The 21,583-nt window shown below is 40.8% G+C and overlaps 1 protein-coding gene across 2 annotated transcripts in view; it reads right to left on the reverse strand.

Annotated features, from left to right (window-relative positions):
- Window positions 1–17,175, reverse strand: part of Gpr155 (G protein-coupled receptor 155) — a 43,151-nt gene extending 25,976 nt beyond the window's left edge. Inside the window, exons 1-6 of one of the 2 annotated variants that reach the window (XM_059260705.1) lie at window positions 16,980–17,175; window positions 13,284–13,430; window positions 12,294–12,784; window positions 3,926–4,325; window positions 1,395–1,560; window positions 400–555 (exon numbers count right to left, since the gene is read on the reverse strand). In XM_059260705.1, coding sequence (XP_059116688.1) covers window positions 400–555; window positions 1,395–1,560; window positions 3,926–4,325; window positions 12,294–12,753 — 1,182 coding nt within the window. In that variant the 5' untranslated portion in view covers window positions 12,754–12,784; window positions 13,284–13,430; window positions 16,980–17,175. The remainder of the gene's footprint in view (window positions 1–399; window positions 556–1,394; window positions 1,561–3,925; window positions 4,326–12,293; window positions 12,785–13,283; window positions 13,431–16,979) is intronic. The other variant, XM_059260704.1, reaches the window with a different exon arrangement.
- Between the last annotated feature and the right edge of the window lie 4,408 nt (window positions 17,176–21,583).

A 21,583-nucleotide genomic window follows, 5' to 3' on the forward strand; every position in this document is an offset into this window, starting at 1 on the left:
TGACTAAGTCACACACCTTGCCCACTAGACAACTCAAAACTTCTGATTGGAAAGACCAACTTGGTTAATTAGGAAGTTGATATTGCATTTTTTTTTCAGATAGACTTTAGTTTTCTTTTATTTTATTTTTATTTTTTTTAAAGATTTATTTATTTATTATGTATACAGAAGAGGGTGCCAGATCTCATTGCAGATGATTGTGAGCCACCATGTGGGTGCTGGGAATTGAACTCAGGACCTCTGGAAGAAGCATTCAGTGCTCTTAACCTCTGAGCCATCTCTCCAGGCCCTCTCTTTTATTTTTTTAAGAAAAAGTTTTTAAAAAGTCATTTTCTCTTAGTAGTTATTGTCAAACTTATTTTGTAGTTTCTATTCAATTTGACACCGAAACATACTTACCAAGGAGACCAGGCTGATAATACTTATATCAAAACTAACATTCTGAATGGCATACGCCAATGGCTTAGCATCCATGGTGGGAAAGGTCAATAACCAGGCAGAAACATACATGATTGGAGCAGACACAAATGTACTTATTACCATCCCTGACGTTATCTGCAAAAATGAGATCAAATTAAGGAATCATAATCTTACCTAAACAATTGCTTAAAATTTAAATATCCATAATACACTAATGCATTTTAAAATGAAAATGAAAACCAGTAAGGACATTAGAGAATCCAGCATACGATCTGATGCCATACTTCTCCTTTCTGAGAGTATGCTCCATTGGCCCCTTTCTAATCTAGGTTCAAATGATATTTACATATAAAAATACTACAAATTAGGTTGTTAATTATCTTCTAGGTTCTGGGAGGAGCACCCTTCCAATGGTCTAATTAAATCTATGGACAATTTTCTTCCAAGCTACTTCATAAACTATGGGGGGAAACCAACAGAAAATAATTACCAAACATGATATAGATTAATTAATGGGACTGTCCCTCATATTACATTTCAGAACTCCTTAATACAATATACATACACATCATTAATTTACCAATTTTATCTAGTTTATTGTGGAGTATTTTCTTGTGGTGATTGAATTACAGTGAACGAAAATTTTTCCCCTCAAAATTCCAAAAGTTACCCCTCTGTAAACAACTTTAAAGCTTAAGTCTAAGCGTAGATGCAAAGTACTTGAAACAAAACAAAACAAAGACTAATAAAAAAGCATGGGTTTAAAAAAATAAAAGAACAGCATAGATGAATAAGGTTCCCATATTAAATAACTATGGTTGCATAATGTTACAGAATATCTCTTTATTTACAGTGTGACAGCTTAGGAAGCTCAAATTCTCATTTAAAGAATGTTGCTTTCTGCATTTTACAACTTCATTTTTCTCTTCACCACAGAAACCACCCCGACTTAGAAAAAAACAGTGCACACATACAATCTCTACTTCCATGTTGAACTGCGTCGCAAAGATCGCCACCCCGGGGGCTACAGGGAAGACGCCATAGAGAAAGGCGTAATTCGACAGACTGGTGTGGTTCACGACACTGGTACCCTTGTCCAGCAGTTCTACCATCTCTCTGCACAGAAGGGGCAGCACCAGGCTGGAGAAAGAAGAGATGGAGACTGGACTTAACATCAGTGCCTGGCTGTCCCTGCTAGTAATTGCACTGGTGAATTTGGAATTTTGTTACTACTTTCCTCCTGCGCAGTAGGAATTTATATTTTCATATATTCTATTCTGTTGGACATTTTGTTGAAAGTCAGGAATTCAACTAGGAGCCATTTTAAAATCAATGTCCTGGAATATTTCAAACATTAAGGAATATAAAGGGGAAAATAGATTTTTACAAATATTTTTTGCAAAAAAAGAAGTGAACATTATAATTATAGCTGCTTTCTTGCTTCTTCTATTGGTTAATTGAAACGTTAAATGAAAAAGAGGTTGAAAATCTTAGTCACTTCTTTCAAGAAAATTTCTAAACTTTTTGGAAAAAAAGCTGAACTTTGTGATTAAGTGTTTAAATGGTTCAATTAATAGTAACAATGCAGCCCAATAAAATTTTAAAAACTAGAAAAGTAGGCATCTTAATCATTAGTTCTTGGTATTTGTAAATAAAAAAAAAAGATTCAGCAGAGGGAACTGAAACACCCACGTGGAACCGGAAAAACAAAGGGAAGCCGGGTCTGGTGAGGAATCTATTATTAGAGTCTTCACAATTCTGCGGAAAGAACAGAGCACAGTAACCAAGCCAGCAGGCTTGCCTTCAGAATGAACAAGCTGACACCCTGTCACAGCAGTGCCTAGGGAGGGACACTAGGGTTGTGAACATGTGTACATGCACACATCCAAGGCCAAAGGCTGACAGTGGATGTCTCCCTCCATTGCTTGCTCTATCTACCTTATCTTTTGAGACAAAACCGCCCACTGAACCTGCAGTTCACCACTTGGGCGAGGCTGGCTGGCCAGGAAGCCCCAGGGAATCTTCCGGTATCCGCCCTCGCAGGGCTGGAATTACAGACATGCACCGTCTGGCTTTTTACATGTCTGCTGTGGAACCAGACTCATGTTCTCCAGCTTGTGCAACAAGCGCTGTGCACACCGAGCTGCCTCCCCAGCCAGGACTCACCCTTAGCTATTTGTTGTAACAGAGAGTTCATGCAGCTAAGGCACTGCAATTCCTTTACACATTTATGTATGTACGTATTTATTCTATGTGTGGGGGTGTGGTGCCTGCTTGTATTCCCATGCATCATGTGCATGCAGTGCCCACAGAGGCCAGAAGAGGGAGGTAGATCTCCCTGGAATTGGAGTTACAGACGGTTGTCGGCTACCATGTGGGTCCTGGGAATCAAACCCTGGTTGTCTGAAAGAAGAGTCAATGCTGAGACATATTTTTTTAATTAAAAAAAAAATCAAATATCTAATAAGAATAAAAGACCTTGAAAAAATTTAACTAACATTGAAATTACAATATTATCATTATTGAAACAACACTACGGTGGAAATACTCATACATTCTGAAAAACATATTACCACCAAAAATATTTTTCAGAATTGTTTATTTTTATTTATTTTGGAAATATAAACATATAACATTGTCCTGGTCCCATGAATTTAACTCTTATATAAGAGTTGAATTCCACATTTAAGCATGCCCTAAGTATTTTGGGTAATATTGCAGTAAAATTAACTCCATGGCTCACAAGCCACTAAGCTGAAGGACTATTAACTAAAAAGCATTTCCACTGCAATGCTGTTCCAATAATGATAATCTAAAAATGTTTATATTGGCTTACCTATATTTTGAACATTCAACCAAACTCACTGCCATTGAATAGTTTCCAAAATTCTTAAAAATAGTGTATATTAAGAATTATTATTCTTAAACAATAATATGCTTTTACTTTATGATTGTTAATGGACTTAGAAATTTTGCAAAAGTTATTTTAAAAACATGATCTAGGGATGTGGTATAGCTCAGTGATAGAACAGTTACCTATCATGTACAAGGCCCTGAGTTTGATGCCCAGAACTATAAAAATTGATTAACTAAGTATGATTTTACTCAGACATTGAAAATATTAAGTAAACCTTACACAAAAGTCAAATGGAAAAAAGACAGCCTGAAGTAAAACCAATCATCTTTGTATTCTGACTGTAAAGTAGAAAAAATAACCTGCATGCCTTAGTAAGGAAATAACCTTTGGGGTTGGGGATTTAGCTCAGTGGTAGAGCACTTGCCTAGCAAGCGCAAGGCCCTGGGTTGGTCCTCAGCTCTGGGAAAAAAAAAAAAATAGGAAATAACTTTTTTACAATACACAAATAGCCGGTTTTCCTTAAAATCACAACCATATAAGTAATAATTAATGTTTAAAGGAAAAAATAGGTGCAATACAACCCAATGAATTGGTTAAATAGGCTTTCCCCCCAAACTACAATGGCCAAATCAGATAAGCGAAACTTACAGTTTAGCGGTGATGAGGACAGTGAGCACCACGAATGCCGACTTCTTCAGGCGCTTTATTTTCCCCACCATTGTCAGACCCAGGTAAAACAGGGCTGCCCCAGAGAAGGAATTCGCGAGTCCATCAAGGAAATTTTCCATGTACATGGGGATCTTTTTATCAAGAATAAAATTGAAGGCAATGCCCACGAAGACCATAAATACTATCGGGTTCTGTAACACACGCAGAAATCCAAGTCCCACAATTTTTACTTTATTTTGAGAAGCATTTTGAGTGTCTTTCGACTTCTGGATTTCACAGAAGATAAACCCTATAGGGTTTAACATCATAAGAGATATTGGTGCCACCAAATAAATGTACTGGAGATATTCTGGGTATGTAGTTTCATACAGAGCTTCAACTGTAAAACAAGAATACTGGTTTAAAATATTTCCACAGAATTATACAAATATATATATAACATTTCTGTGCTTGTTTATACCATTGAAAATTAGTCTAAATAGTGATGTATAACCCCATTCACTTATTTTTAGAAAGGCAAATTTTAGTAATAAAACTGACAAGGAAGAAAAACTTACTATATTAAGTACCATCTAGTTTACAAAATAACAATCAACTTTAAATTATTTTTTTTTATAAAAAAAAAAACTACCTATTTTCCCATACAGGTGCTTAAAAATGAATGTCTAAGAAGAGGGCAGAGCTGTAAAATTTTTAAAGGAGCAATTCAAAGTATAAATCTGTATAAATAATGATAGCAACAAGATATTTGCTTGAGCTCATGGAGCGAGCATCTTCACTGGTGAGGTCAGATGGCAGCAGATCAGGGAGGGTAGAGTCAGGAACTCAACAGCAATGCCCTGATGGAGTCCACACTCCACAGGGAAAGATGCAGAGACGAGAGACAGCTGACAGGAAGCAGGTCAGGACCAGAGGCACTTACGAATTAAGTTCTAGTCAGACTATGAGCTATCGAGTTTATATTTCCCAGATGTGGTCTAGGATGTGGATGTGACTGTCAGCTGACAGGGAGGAGAGGATTCCCTGGAGATGAGGAGGCCACGGAACTGAAAGGGCAGAGAACTCAGTGGGTAGCTGAGGAGGATGCTAAAGTCAAGAGGAAAAGGTGAGAGTCAGCCATTGAAGTCTGCAGTGGATGGGAGGAAATGACTAGAATGGAGAGGAGTGACTGAGCCAGAAAACATCAACTTTAACAGCTGTCAGCAAGAAAGCAGCGAGTAACGTCATAATAGCACCAGGTAACTATGAGGAAGAGGGCACCAGTCATCCCTACCCTTGCTTAGGGGGCACATAGGCTATGAGGAAATGAAAGCAATGGATGCTCTTTTTTTTTTTTTGGTTTTCCAAGACAGGGTTTCTCTGTGTAGTTTTGGTGCCTGTCCTGGATCTCGCTCTGTAGACCAGGCTGGCCTAGAACTCACAGAGATCCACCTGGCTCTGCCTCCCGAGTGCTGGGATTAAAGGTGTACGCCACTGCCGCCCGGCTGTAACTACACTTTCTTAAGAAAATAAAGCAATCACTTTTCCTCAGCGTGCCCCCAAAGAGCCTGTTACTTACTGAAGAATGAAGCTGGATAAAACAAAAAACAAAAACAAAACATGCCGTGAGGTTAACAAGAAATGGCGCATTACAGAGCGCACACGTTATATTTTTGTGGGTGATGGAAGGGGCTTCTCGAGAGCTTAGAAGACACGATGGCTTGAGAAGCTAATGCTACAGAAGACCTTCCCTTGGTGGCGTAAGTGGGTGGGATCACACTTCTAGCAGTTCTAGAAGGTGAAGACTGGGGAACTGACCTGGGGTGGAACAAGGCAACTTAAAGCCACCAAATACACAACTTGGTCGTTTTGGACACAGAACTTGAACCTATCCAACTGGAAGTATACAAAAGCTCATTCATAATGGAAGTTGAGAAATAAAATGAACTGCCACAATCATTCCAAAGAGAGAGGCAATCATGTGAAAAGAACGTAGATTGAGTTACATTTACACTAAGATAAAGTGATCCAGACAGGAAAATACATTTGTTTACCTACTCGGGATTCATAAGTTCAGTTAATGTCAGACACGTGTCCCGTTAAAGTTACGTAACAGGTTATATAACCTCAGAACTTCACCTTGATCTCATTAGCTACTCTTACTTTTTATAAGATTCAAATCATTTCTCTCCCAGTTAAGCACACACATAGGTCTGTAATATCTCCAAAATAGAGCAGAGGTTAAAAGCATTTAATTGCATAAAACTTGATCAGTTCTCTTCACTGATTTCCAAATTAGATGTGTGGGCTCTATGACTTCCGTGTTTCCTCCCGCTTTACTTGCTTAAGTAAAAGCCCATCTTGGTAATCATTCTTAGGTAGCTACACTTCTTAGGTATTTTATCTCTAGGAAAAGGTATCTGTACCTGCCTACCACTTCAGTTCCTTGAATGGAGTATATATTTAGGGAATGTCTTGCATTTTCAGCCTGGTTTTAAGAATTTTTCCTAAGTGGCCACAAGGCAATGCAAAAGTGTTTTCTGTGGCAACCTTCATCTCCAACTCCACATTCTCCTCAAAGCCCCTTATACCAGTTGATCACTTGTGTCTAGAAATATCCATTCCTGGCACATCACTGATCACTACCACATAATGAAGTCTGTCTCTCCCTCCCTGTCTTTCTCAAGAATTCAATGCAAGTCTGAGCAGCAGCTTTCCATTGCTATTGCTAGGCAGTCGTCAGACAAAATACAGCAGCACCCCATCCTTCCTTTGGCTTCCTAGGTGCCCAGTTATCCATGGGTAACGAGAACAGTAAACATAGTGCAGGGGGACAGCTTGGAAGGACTTCCACTCCATCATTTTTACAGTGTCTTACTCTTCTGTCTCCCTTGCTATTGTGAAGCTCTCGGTGTACCAACTTTATACATTAAACCTGATCATAGGTAGATATGGATCAGACAACATTTATTATATATATATAATATATATGCATAATTGAGAATCTCATCACTCAGGATGTTGAGGCAAGAACTAACTGCTGCTGGGAGTTCACGGCCTACTATTTATAGGAGTCAGAAAAGACACGCGCTCCTGTCAAATGTGGACGACTACTGTCCTTCCTTCCTTCCTTCCTTCCTTCCTTCCTTCCTTCCTTCCTTCCTTCCTTCCTCTACAGCGGCTTTGGTATTCTTTCCTCTTGATGCTTACTCCTATTAGTTAAAAGTCTGGAAATTAGGATATTTGGTGTATCCACTAACCAGTCTCTTTCTGTGTTTTCTCCACCACCCCTTCCATCCATATCATCAACTCCAAAGAGTACCATCTAAATCACAACTACGCAGAGTCAAAACTTTCAAAAATTAATATTTTTCTACCATTTCCACCACTTACTGGAACAGCTCTTGTGGCTTTCTTTTAGTGACCACAGCCAGTCCCCATGATTGTCCTCCTATTTATCCAAGACATCTTTTACTACGCTATAAAGCAAAGACTCCCTCTGCCAGATCCGTATCACCGCTACGGCAGACAAACACTACATTCAGAACCACAAGCTCCACTTGCTGATCGTGACTTCACTCTCTGACTTCTTGAATTTGTTCCTTTCTCAAACCCGCCTAATATCTAAGGCCAGTCTCTGGACTCATTCTACCAAGTCTCCAACCTGCATCCTTAAACCTCACCCTCTCTGGAATACTGTGATACTCTGTCTTACAGCAATGCCACCTCAAGAAATTCTAAGTCCCCGGAAGGAATCATTCTGGAACCCAGAGACCCCACCCAACACAGTACTGACCAAATCTGATGGACAGAATGAACTACTTCATCAATTAATGCTAAGGGTTTCAGACACAGTAAAAATGTATTTTGTATCATACCACAATTTATATCTGCTATTGGTTAATCTAGCTTTTTGGGATCTATATTTTATTTTTAAAATTACCACCTTAATTAGCCGTTTCTGATGCATGTGTGTACATATTCATGTGTGTGTGCGCACTTGTGTATGGAGGCCGGAGGTGATGCTGAAGTCTTCCTCAAGCACTCCCTACCTTACTCTTTGAACGGCCTCTCATGGGACCCGAGCTCACCGATTGAACTAGCCTGGCTACCAGCAAACTCCAGGTATCTTTTCTCTCCGCCTCGCCCAGCACAGGGATTTTAAGTCCACACGGGGCTCGTGCTTACAAATCAAGCTCTTCACAGACTGAGTTACCACCCTAGCCCCTCATTTTGGTTTTTGATACAGAATCTCACACTGTGGCCTAGGCTGGCTTTGAACTCCCAGCAGCCCTCCTGCTTAGGCCTCCTGAATAACAGGATTATCAATTTATTTTAAATTGGCCAATAAAAAAATCACATGTGTTATATACATGTTATTTTGAAATTTATATGTTTTACAATGGTTAAATTAAGCTCACCAGTATACATATTTTCTTATGTACTTTTTAATGATGTGAATACTTACATTGTCATTAACTGTATTCACTATGTTGTACAATAGCTCTCTTGAACTTAGTCCTCCTATCTGACTGAAATTTCATGTTTTTTTCCTTTTTACACATTGTGAACATTTGTAAAGCAGGTTACAATTGGAGACTTTTAACTCAGCTGAACGAGTGCATAAGGGCAAAAGTCACTACGTCTAGTGGGAGAGCAAATAGTCGCGATTAAATAAATACTTGGTGAATTACCAATAGAAAGGGGTTCAACATGCAGATTTTAGTCTCTTTTGCCACTCACTTCCATAATTACTTAACAGTCCCTCTTTATAAACTGGCAGTTAGCAACCTGAAGACAGTCTTTCAAACTGGAAAGGAAAATACACATGAATACAGTGACCTATAGCAACTAAAATTAGATTTATAATCACTACATCAACTATTAAGTCCTAATTAATTAATGATTATAAATAAGGCTCTTAGAGGGAGGGGGATCCCATTATGAGGAGTTATTATATAGCTTGGAAGAACTAAGATAAAATTAGCCACCCGCTGTGACTCCTATTTTGATTCCTGCAGGGTTTCAATCTCTAGCGAATAACACACAGACCCTGACAAGACCATTCCATTATTTAATGGCATATAGTTAAATGGCTTCATCTCCATTGTGTTTACAGCTCAAGCACTGGAGCATAATTATGATTAGTCAGGGCACTTATGCTATCAGCATTGTTTGAAGAATAAATTATAGGACTTAACTATGCCCTATTAGTATCTTTTAATGACAGAGGCAGGGAGCCATTCTGATCGGCTGGCATCGGCATGTCACCTTGGTAGACAGACTCTTGCTTTCTTCTCACACCTGGATTTTATAAAAGCACCTTTGAAAAGAATTGTCCTAAAAGACAGGAGACTCTTTTTAGTCTGTAATTCACTTGACTTTAATGTAAAAACTACATAGTCATATAACATGATTTATTTTCTATATACCACAGTCATAGTAGACAGAAAAGACCCATAGCCATCTTTTTCTTCATTCGCTAACTTATCTGTCTTCTCTCCATGCCAGCACTTCCCAAGTCACCTGTAAACTGGGCAGATGAGGAGCACATGCAGCCCTAAGAAGGGTGTTTCTTCTAATTCATTATCAACACTTCTCTCTGAACGACAGTGGGAATTCCTAGGAGAAGTTGTGAAAACCCAAAAGAAAGGTCTTCCCAGAGACTGTCTTCTCGGCTCACCACGCACAAGAGCGGAGGACAGATGGATACTGCACTAACGAGTAACCCACTAGGGAGCAGACACACGACATAATGTTCTGCACGCATCTTCCATTTTACAGGCAGATGAGAAAGCTGTCTATAGGACCGGCTTCTAATAAAGCTATAGTCTACAGCCTGGTATTACAAGAGTTATCGTCTGTGAGTACACAAACAACAGAAATTATAACCCCAAATTGCACAACACATTCATCAAGGAAATTCAGGTTGCTATACCACTAAGGAGCTTGATTATTACCACATTTACTGACATAATGTGGATGTAAGAAAAACAGTGATGAAATGGCTGGGTGTATATATATTAATTTGGAAAGTATCATAGTAGGAAAAGTAATTCATCCAATAGCTGTTTTCCATATCTGCTCTTTCTCCCCCTGTGTGGGTTCATGCATCTGTGTGTGCATCCAGAGACAGAGGAAGAGGTCTGGAGTCTTTTTCCATCTCTCGCCACCGTATTTTAGAGATGGCTCTCTCACTGAACCCGAAGCTCGTTTCAGTTAGGCTGACTGGCCAGTGAGTTCCAGGGTCCAGCTGTCCCTACCTCCCAGCACTGGGGTTAGAGGTAGGAAAGGCCTGTCTGACTTTTTTTTTTTTCTTCAAGCTGGTAAAAAATGGCTGTTATTAAGGGTGAGGAAACACACACATAAAGCAAGCACACAGAGTGGAAGACCTTTCACAAGGCAAAGGGGGGCCTCAGGAAGATAAAGCCCTCATGCCTGGTCTTTACGTGGATGCTGGGGGTTTGAACTCAGGTCTCTTGCTTTATCAGCACACTCTTACTAAGCCACCTCTCTAGCCCCCGCCCCCCACCCCACACACACATAATTTAAAGACGAAAACATCTCATTCTGTTCTGAAACTGCTAAATTACAGAGGGTGGTCAGGTCTTCTAAAACAGACTTACTTAGCCTATTATGTAACCGTGTGGCATAAGAGAGTGCCTGGGATTTAGAACCAGAAAGCCTAGAGCTGGGTCTCAGGCACATGGCAGCTGCGTGACCCAGGTTAAAACAATCCTGTAACCCTGTCTCCTTATTTGAAAGTGATAATATCTGCCCTATTGAAATAATAAAGTCCCCTGTAAACTATAAAGTTACAAATGTTGGTTCTCTTTATGAGCTCACTAGTCTATAAAAGTCTGACACTATATATATCTAGTTGGTGTCTAAAATAAAAACAATATTTATTTAATACTTCACACTATGGTGACAAAGACACTTCTGGAGTCTTTATCCTACAAATCCTTGACCAGACTCTTAAGGACATGGACAAACACTAACTTCTGCTGCGTAATGTCACCTTAAAGTTTAGTAACTGTAAAGGAATACCTACAGACGGTCTCTTTACAGACGGCTCAGCTAGGAGCCTCTCCACTCTCCTGCTCTACTCTGAGCGTTTTGATTTCTTCGGTAGTTTTCCACGGCTAAAGTAAGGAAAGGTGAAAAGTGTGACCCTCCCCAATCTTTTTGGTGCCAGTGGGGGAATGGCTTGTGGGAAGAGGATGGGATAAAATGACTGAGGCCTGAGAGTTCCTGGCAGGTTTCCATTGTACCATTTAATGTTCCACTGAATCTCTGCTCTAAAGATACATCATCAGAGAAGCCTTAACCCACCACTCTGCCACAGGACTGTCTCCTCACATCCGGCCCTTACTCTTCTGACAAGGTTTGATATGATCTTAGTTTCAATCATAGCTTTATTTCTTCATTAAAATATGAACTCAGTATTTTGGGGAACTTGGTTCACAGGTCTCTTCCCAGCACTGGCATGTAGCACTTTCCAATAAGGGAATGAAGAGGCACAGACACAACAGTCCCCATGATGTGGTGTGTGGTTAAAATACACACAACTTGCATTTCTAAATATTAAAAAGTAGTTTCTAGGAATGGTGGTATATTCTGAAAAACAAAATATATTTCCTCTTAAGAAACCACAGCATCCCAAATTAGTGTGTTTATTGTTTTACCAGCAAATGTAAAACGGGGCTGTGTACAGAACTGCAGGAGCAATGGTTTCCTTACCACTGCTGTCCTTAAACAAGAATTTCACTGCAACATAAACACACTGACAATTCAAATAACAAGCTCATAAACACATTTCAACGTAAAATCATCTAAATATTCTAGAGCATAAGAACAAGGATGGTGTGGGAAAGCTATTAATGCCATAAATCCCCACTGCAGGCATGAGATGATGAGTACTTTCACAGGGACATAAGAACTTTTTAAACATAATTTAAATCAGAATATGATCCCTTATAGCAATTAGATTTCTTTATATGAGATGACTGAGAAGAAACAGAATACTATTAGAAAGATTATCCCCTTAGGTTTTAGAATATGGCCATTTATTTTAGGTAGATAAGTGATCCTTAAAACTCTGAAAGTAAAGAAAAAATATTCTAATTTCTCACAGCTTTAAGAAAAAAATGATGAGTTGGTAGGGAGGGTCCAGGAGGAGTTGGAGCAGGGGAAAATTGTGATCAGAATATATTGTGTGAAAAAAATTCAAGTAAACAAATAATGAATGATTTCCTAGAGACAAGAATAAGAATGTCACTAACAAATGCTTACATAAATCAAAAGCTTATATTACCACATAAAATGCTTGAATTTTTTTTTAAATTGAAGAATAAAAATAACTTACCTATAGGATATCCCAATGCAAAGTCATTACTTTGTGTAGCAAAAATAGGGAACAGTCCAGCTTTGCTAAATCGACTCTCGGGACTGGCAACCAACAAGGTTAATACACATACAATGAAAAACACAGAGGCTTTGCCAATTAAGATACTGTATAGGAAAGCCCAATCCACATTGGAAAAATTAAGTACAACCATATTTTTGAACAGTAAAGCTGGAAGGGCAAATCTGGAGACGAAATTCCCCAGTCCTTTGGCCTGTGTTGAGGTTATGATATTGGCCCTCCCTGCTATGTAGCCACAAAGGACTATGCCAAAGCATTCTAGCAAGGCTGGGAAGAGCCTTGTTATTGACATTGAAGGTGGGTCGTCGGTGGAATTAAATCCATGCGTTATTGTTGCTGACAAAGTCTCATTCACATCAATGGCAAGAGTTGAGTTCTCTGCTGAAAAATAAGAATCCATTTTCTGTCTTCTTCCACCTCCAGCAAGGCCTCTGGAAAAAAAGAAAGAAAAAAGAAAAGAAAATTCAGTGTTACGACTAGCCAGGGTTCAGATGGAAATGGAACACGGCAAACCTGGACTTATTTACATACTAAATGACCAAATAAATGTTCATACTCTCTTCCATGTCCACCAGGGGGAAATGCAATGGAGAGGAGGTGGAGGAGGTGTTTCACCCTAAAGGTAGGCCAGCTCCAAATATTTACATTACCATTCTATTTTTTAGTGTCAGACATGAGTAAAATAAGATCCACAGATGTTACAGCTGCAGTGATGCCCTGTGGTTCTCTTCAGGGATCCACAATCCACCTCCATCTAGTGGACAAGAGGAGGAGGCCCCGTGTCTGCAAAGGACTCACTTGCACCCAGATTCTCTAGAAACTTCAGAGGTTCTCAGGGATAGCTTAAGGAGTCACACTGGAACCAGAGGTCCCTTCTAGCCTGTGGTCATGCTTTAGCATAAGGGAGAATCATAACAGGGTATGACTTACCAACTTGAACCCAAAACTTAACTTTTTATGCTTCACTATATCGTCTGTAAAGTGGCAATATCAGTAGAGTCCTTATGCTCTAATCACAGCCAGCACACAGTAATCACCTAAAGGCAGAATATAGCTTTTGGTGGAGTATAAGGAAACCTAGGAAAGAAAAAAGTGATTTTTAAAAATGGCATTCCACCAGCCTCCTACTGGTTCCTTTTACGTAAGTAAGCACACGTACTGGCCTACAGTTCCTTAGCCCCTTTACACATGTAGTTCACACTAACATTTTCTCTGCTGTTTGCACTACCCACATAATTAGCACTTACCCAAACTCAACCATATGGTTCAGGAATCATTTCATCAGGTGAGGTTTCTTTAATCACATAGTTAGGCATGATTCTTCCTCAGATAAAATCATGATCCTTCCCTTCAGTCTGCTTTTCCCCGTTTGTTTATCCCAATGCCTTGAAATGACTGCCCTATGCCTGACTCCTTTCCCAGACTTTAAATGTCACAAAAGCAAAGACCATGCATGTCTTTACACACTCCTGTGTCCCTAACATCTAGCACATAGGAAGCACTGAGAAAAAAAAAACTTGATTCATTAAAAGTTTCACCAAATTCATTAAATAACAACCTGTTCTTAAATCAGCCTCCTCTCACGGTCAGTTCTCTCTTAGGTATTATCTAGTTCATGAGTGGATAATCCCTCTTTCTAAATGAGAAACGTTTCTCACAGCAGTAACAGCCCCCCCAACACAAACCGCATCCTAAAACATCATAAAGATGTTCAAGAAGTTTTGAGGAGCACGCTCTGTGTGTTAAGGTGGCAACTGATAGCCCCCTCCTCCTGCTGCCAGAGACGCAATCAGCACAAACTTTAGATAATTCCGAGATGAATCCGTTTTTATTAGCAATTTGGAATTAATACACTAGCATGCCAATTTCTAAGTAAGTGATCATCCTAGGTTTACCATCTAAAGTGACCTTACCTAAAACAGGGAAAATCTGGTGTTTCCTGCAATTTGCAAAGCGTGGTTAAATTCTCAAATACCCATACCACATTCAAAAGACCCAGGTGACAAGCCAAAGGTCATCAACTGATACATGGGGTTGTATAAGAGAATAGTCCCTATGCTGCTCTCTATAATCCAAATCCTTTAAAAAACTTTATATTTAGTTGAGATTAAGACAAGTATTTCTTTTTTCTACCAGGATTAAACAGGAGTGGCCAATAGAAACCAATTCCACAATGTTCACATACTTGAGTTTTACCAAATAAGCACCAAATTATACTGAAAGGTTATACCAACCAAGAAGTTCTAGTTGGTATACATAGCCAGGTTATGTTAGTACACATAGAGAGGTTCTGGTTGGGACACATAGCTAGATTCTGGTTGGGACACATAGCTAGATTCTGTTGGTACACCCAGAGAGGTTCTGGTTGGGACACACAGCTGGATTCTGTTGGTACACATTGCTAGATTCTGGTAGGGACACATAGATAGATTCTGGTTGGGACATGTAGCCAGTTTCTGGACCTACACATGGCCATCCTTGAAGGATCTGATCAACAACAAGACTTGAGTATTAAACAGTGGAGGCCCTAAGAAAAGCGTTCTTAGGAAGGTAGTGAGTGGGAAAGGAGGTAAAGAAACTGGCCCAGACTTCTGATGCCTCTCCAAAGTTCCCTGCATTTCTTTACTTGGATAGCTCACAACCTCTTATTTGGACAACATAAGAACAACAGTGTAGTTGTATATTTTTTAAAACAACAATCTTAATTAGCAATAGTTAAGTGAAAAGAGATGACTTCGAGGCTTCACCTTTATCAACTCTTTGGGTTTGCCTTCCTCGGTCGGTTTCTTTAATCATGCCTAACTGTGTAAAATGAGAGGAAACCTCCTTAGAGCGATACTGTATAGAAAGGGTATTTCATGCACAGCGTATCACAGAATAGGCCTTCAAGAAATGGCAGCAATTAGTCCTAGCGCCAAGGGTGGTGTGCCATGCTGGAAATCCAGTCCTGGAAGACAGAGGCACGACGGTCACAAGCTCAAAGCTAGCTGGGGCTACACACTGAGACCCTGCCTCAACAGACAGACAAACAAACACAAACCTAACGATCAAGGAATAAACCGGAGGGTGAGGGGTGGGGGCGGAGAGACTGTGGACCTACTGGTAATGTCTAGAACAGTAACAAAGTAAAGAGCATTCACTGTCCTAAGTAGTTCTACAAACGCACCTGCCATTACAGATCCCCAATAATAAAAGTACTAGATTGTCCATAAAGTTACCAGTTTGGGATTGTTATAAAGTTACCAGGCTCTGTTTTATACCCACCAACTAAGAAGAGTTGAATTTAGTTTGGTTTTAAGTGTCTATTGACAGTGAACAAAGATCTCTTCATCAAGATGATGGCCAATAGGTAAAGCAACACCCAGGTTCAACTTTCAATTAATTGAAAATTAAAAAAACCAAAACTTTAAAAAATAATCTGCCCTTCCCCCTTTAATTTTTCCAGCGTTATAAAAGCAACAGTTCCTAAGGCAAATGAAAATTAAAACGACTTCTAGCCTGACATAATATCACACACCTGTAATCCCAGCACTAGGAAGGCAAAGGCAGGAAGATGATGAGTTCAAACCCAGCCTCAGCTACAAAGTAAAGCCAGTCAGGACTTACATTAGTGGTTGTTTCAAAATAAGGAAGGGAAAAAATAAAAATAAACCTGAAGTTTTATCTCATACCATTTTAAACGTGAAAAAAAAAAAAAACCGCTTCCAAAGCACATTTTAAGATGAGCAAGCACCACAAGAAAGGAAGTTTTTAAAAAAATGACATCCAGTCCTTTAATCTACAAAAACAAGGCTTGTTACAGAACAAACAAGTTGATCCGCCACTGTAAAAGTCACTTCACTGGGGCAGACACCAGAAAATGAAGTGATCAAATGGTCTAGTCACTTTATATTTAACTTAGATAACATTACCAAAGCACTGAAATTGTAGGTTAATTGCTATTAAGTTAAAATGTGGTGCAGTGTTAACTTGAAAGAGAAAGCTTTAAACTCTTAGGCTGTTCTTTTCTCAAACACCCAATATCCTTTCTCCATGAGAAAAACCTAATGTCGTGCGGCACTATAAAAGAACTCTTAAACATCAACAGGCACCCGATTCACTGACTTTTTCCCTTGTCTGTCTGCAAGGGACAGACTTTGGCCCGCCAAGATAAAGAGTGCAGAGTCCCTAACCGAATAGATGGCCCCGAGGGCAACTGGCATCTGTGGAAGTGTAAAGTCAGGGCATGGGAGTCACGTTAGGTGCTCCGTAAAGAAGGGAGAAAATTTGGCACAAAGCACCAGGTACCTGGGCAGAGGCGCTCAGAAAGGGCAGATACTGAGGCCACCTTGGGATAAAGTGAAAAGTCCCAGATGACAGGGTAGGCAGGCGCACGTGCAACGGGGCGCTCTGCACCCTGGGGATGCAGCTCTGGCACCAAGGGGACAAATCGCCCCTTCTGCGCAGACCATCCCAAGTGTTCCCGCAGGTTTCAGGCGTAGGCGCTGCGGGGCAGAGGCAGACAGGCGCAGCAACGGGCCGAGGCCGGGGACACACACCAGAGCCTGGCGCTGCCCACGATCCGGACCCCAGGGGCAGGGACAGGAGTAAAACCCAGCAGGTCCACGCTCCCGGCGCTCATCTCACCTGCTAGGTCTGCAGCCCGGGCTGCGAGGAGAAGGAAGCCGGTGCTCGCAGACGGCCAAGCAGCGAGCACTCCACCGTCATCTCCCGCCCCCAGCCCTCTCTTCCCAGCGGCGTGTGCCAGCGGCAGCTGCCTAACCACGTTCCGAGAAAGGGAGGGGTGAGCCGCTGCGGCCCTGTCAGCCACCTTTGGGCGTCTGCGGCCGGGTACCTCCTCCCCGCCTCCGCCCCGCCCTCAGGCCCCGCCCCTGGCCTGAAGGTCGGAGATGCGGGTCTCCACCCTGCCGCGAGGCCCCGCCCCCAAAGCGCGCGACCCAGCTCCGCCCCGCCCCAGGCCCCGCCTCCGGCCTGGAGCTCCACGAGGCCGAGCTCCACCCCGCCGTCAGGCCCCACCCCCAAGCTCCAGTGACACACCCCGTCCAACCCTAGGGCCCCACCCTAAGGCCCCGCCCCTAGCCTGGAGATCCCAGCTGGCGGTCTCCACCCCGCCGTCAGGCCCCGCCCCCAAGCCCAAGAGACACGGCTCCGCCCTGCTCCCCCACCCCAGATCCCCCTCCAGTCCTCCCACACAGCCCCTTTCCCGCCCTCAGGCCTCGTCCAGGCTGAGTACTTCCAGCTTTCCTCCTCCCACAAGATGGCTTCCTGGCTGGGGATCGCCAGTGTTGTTTTCCTCCACCCCTGCTCAGAATCAGGGATGCCCATCATCCTTTCGGTTAACCTCAGCCTCTAGTAATCCTGTCAATTCCTCTCTTGGTTAGCCTCGTCATTTGATAGTATAGAGTACAAAAGCAAGGACTTAAGTATGTGAGTCCAAGCCCTGCCTTCTACCTTTCCCAAAGTAGCATTGACCTTGATTGACCCTCCTAAATCAAAAGAGATTAAAATGTAAGCTTCAAGTTGTGTGCTTGATTTAGAACAAATTGTCAGCGATGACTGCTTCTATTTCTATTGTGGAGGAAACTCTGGGCATATATATTCTCTTAGGAATCTACTAGTATTCGTAGAAATCTACTGAGGCTTCTTGAAGTCAAAGTGTGAAATTAAAGAGGCTCTGTAATTAAATCAACTTTCTGGAGCCAAATTATTTCAAATTTAAAGCCTGATCTCAGTGTCTTTATAAGCATTTCTTTAAAAAAAAGAATCTTGCTTTGCCAATTTAACTGTTCTGTCTGGCAACTACAGTGCCCTATAGTCCATGCTACTTTAGTGCACGAGTACAATACTATACAGTTTACTAAGAAAAATCATAATGAGCCAAGAGTAGGTTTAAGGATATGAAACTTAAGGTGAACAGAATTGAAACTTTTTTTTTAAATGCAGCCTACTCACTTCTTCTTGGTTCATTCTTTGTCGTTTTCACTTTTAACCATGAACCTACCTACTTAAAAAAAATTAATACCTTAGTTATCTCAAGACTAAATTTCTGCTTAGAAAATATGAAGATAGTTAAACTAAATATTTAATGAACTTTGACTATTAGAGGACTACTGAAAGGTAAGTCTAGAAAGGTAAGTTAGGGCCAACCTGTAGGAATTCCTCACGTTATCTGGGTTTTGAACCTTATTCTTTGACCACACAGGAAGATTGGTACCTTGTCCCCACACGGGAACATGTCAGCGTATTCATGCTATGTGATCTGCTCTATGGATTTCCCAGGAGAAGTTAGAAGACAAAAGGTAAGAGCAACCGTATGGTGACTTTGGGACCAGTCAAGACAGAAGGAGATAACCCACTCCGGGCTGATGGCAGTACAAATGGAGTAAGCTGGAGAGATATTTCAGAAGAACTGTAGCACTTGATTGCTGGTAGAGGTAAAGAAGAGCAAACAGTGAACGTTAAGTATTTCCTCATCCACTGAAATAAAGAGAAGGAATCAGAATAGAGAGTCTCTCATGTATTTCCCAACTCTAAACTTCCGTTACCTGGAAGTGAAAGGAAGAGCTATCTCAAAGGAAGAAGAAGGTACAAGGAGTGAATTGGTTCTAGACCTAAAACTAAAATCTTGAGGCATTATCTGTAATGGTCTTCTTGAAGTTATTCTTTCTAGCTGAGGCCCTGGAAGTTTAGATATTTGGTTTTAAAACCCCCATACGCCACTCCTGGATGAAAGAATGAAAAACCCTTCACTGTCCTGTGAGCTGACAATACTCCAGAAGGCATCAGCACACGTACATATGAATGTAAAAGGATATGTTAACAGTCCGTCGTTTTGAATTTGATACATCAGTGTCTGCTTATAGCTAGCTCTCACTTTTCTGTTTGTACATTCAATCTGAATAAAAATTAGACTTTGAAAATAAAACAAAAAAAGAACAAAAATCTACAATAAGTTGTAAGGTACATATTTTGGTTAGAAGGAAATGGTGAATAAGACTCAATCATAACCCTTGTATTCAACTACTATTTATTAAAAACAGGTAAGCGTGAAAAACCCACCATAAACTAGAACAATGTAAGAGCATTGGCACAGTGCAGTACATAAACTTAGAAAAGGCAAAGGCCTGTGTTTGTTAATCTCTTTATCCTTAGAGCTCAGACTAGTGCCTTCTGTGGCATCTGATAGGCCTCCTATAAAAGGCTTTGGAAGGGCTGGATAAATTATAATTGCCTACCTTGCCTACCAGCTAACCAGAAGGTTGAAGTGTTCTTCAATGCGAGTTCTTTGCTATAAAGAACTGCCGTGTGGTTGTTTCATTTCAGTAACCGGTTTCTTATTTTTCCCTGGTTTCCACTTGGCTTAATTTTGTAGCCGAATTTTAATATTCATCTAAATGGTTTACTTCTTTGGTGTAAATTCTGTAACTTAACTTAATTTCAGGGCATTTTAAGGCCCTGAAAAATTACCTTTGCCTATGCTTACAGGGGTGTGTGCCTTGACAAGCACCTAAGAGGTTATTTTCCCCTCTTCCTTTCAAGCTGGTACTGAAATACACAAAAACACAAAAGCAGTGAGAGGAGGCAAGCCTGACCATCTCACCTGGCTGTTGATTTTGTTATTGAGCATAGGTAAGGGTCAAATATGGATAAATAAGTCGGGGCCATTGTCTGGACCAGAATTGAAGAAGTCGAGCAGAAAAACTGTGAAAACAGAGCTGCATTGTGAAATGACAAGTAAAATCAGTGAATCAGATAAGACAGGATGCAGAAACCATAAAATAGAACCTTCGGGGGCACAGACAATCTGTTTCAAGATTTAGCTTCTCCATACTTGTGGTTTTCTTTTGACCACTTTATTTTGAAAGAATATGAAAAAGAAATGCACTTGTCTCCTCTTCTAGCCTGCAAGGGGGCTTACTGACTAGTTAAATGGGCAGTTTTAAAAGAATCTGAAGGCCCTGGGTTTGATCCTCAGCTAAAAAAAAAAAAAAAAAAAAAAAAAAAAAAAAGAATCTGAAAAGCATATTTAAATTTGGATGGTGTCCAAGGTCAAATACTAAAACTAACCAGTAACCAGCAGCGGAGGAAACCTCAGATTCAACCTTTACTTTGGAGTGAGATTGTTTTTTAATTTTTATTTGGCAGCTTCTAGGTAGAACTGCTCAGTAAATAGCATGGGAAAGGAAGGAGGGAGAGAGGGAAATTTCAAACCTCAGCTCACCTTACTTAAGCCCCAGTATCTCCTAATTAAGATGTCAATGTCACTGGGCAGTGGTGGCACACACCTTTAACCCCGGAACTCGGAGGCAGAGGTAGACATATCTCTGTGAGTTTGAGGCCAGCCTGGTCTACAGAGTGAGGTCCAGGACAGCCAAGGCCACACATAGAGAAACATTGTCTTGAAAAAAACAAAAACCAACCAAACAAACAAACAAACAATAAATAAATAAATAAAACCAGAATGTCAAGAATATATGTTAGGGGGTCCGTCTCCTCTGCTAGAAGGGGCAGGTCCTTCTCTTTCAGGTAGATGTATCCACATCGTTCTCACCATGACAACACTTGCCATACAATAGGCACTTGATAAATACTTGCTGCATTCTGACTCGTGGGCTAGATACAACCTAGACAAGACTGTGAATGCTCTGTATTTAGAGTCACTTAGAAACGGAAACACCTGCTCTTTCGTGGCTACCTCCTTCACTGTAAACGAAAGTAGCAGAGTGGGAGTTATCCAGACTTTACTCTCGGTTTGGCAGAAGAGTAACCAGATGTTTTTTGGAACTCACAATAGCTGAAACAATGAATGAGAACTCATCATGGGCTGTGACACAGAAAATATATGATGAACAAATCTGTTCTCTGGGTATGACATGGCTGTCTCAAAATCAGAGAAGATGTGATTACCCAAACCCTCACAATGTTGAGCTCAACATTCTCTGGTGGAAGGAGGGAGGGGAAGGGTCACTGACCCTCATCTGAGATCACAGCCATGCCTCCTGTCCTGGAACTCACCTCAACCTCTAGTTGCATATAATCTTATCCAACTCTACATACAGTCTGAGGAAAGTGCTAGAGGCTTGAGGTAGACTGGTAACTGGAAAGGGGCATTCCATCTGTGCATATTTTGGAAGTTTGTCACTCGTGTTATGGTGAGAATTGGGGGACTATTTGTCTTCAAACCACAAGCAGAGATTGCAAAAATAAAATAACATAACATAAAATAAAAT

This window comes from Peromyscus eremicus, chromosome 4 (genome assembly GCF_949786415.1).
Source record: "Peromyscus eremicus chromosome 4, PerEre_H2_v1, whole genome shotgun sequence".
Lineage (NCBI taxonomy): Eukaryota > Metazoa > Chordata > Mammalia > Rodentia > Cricetidae > Peromyscus > Peromyscus eremicus.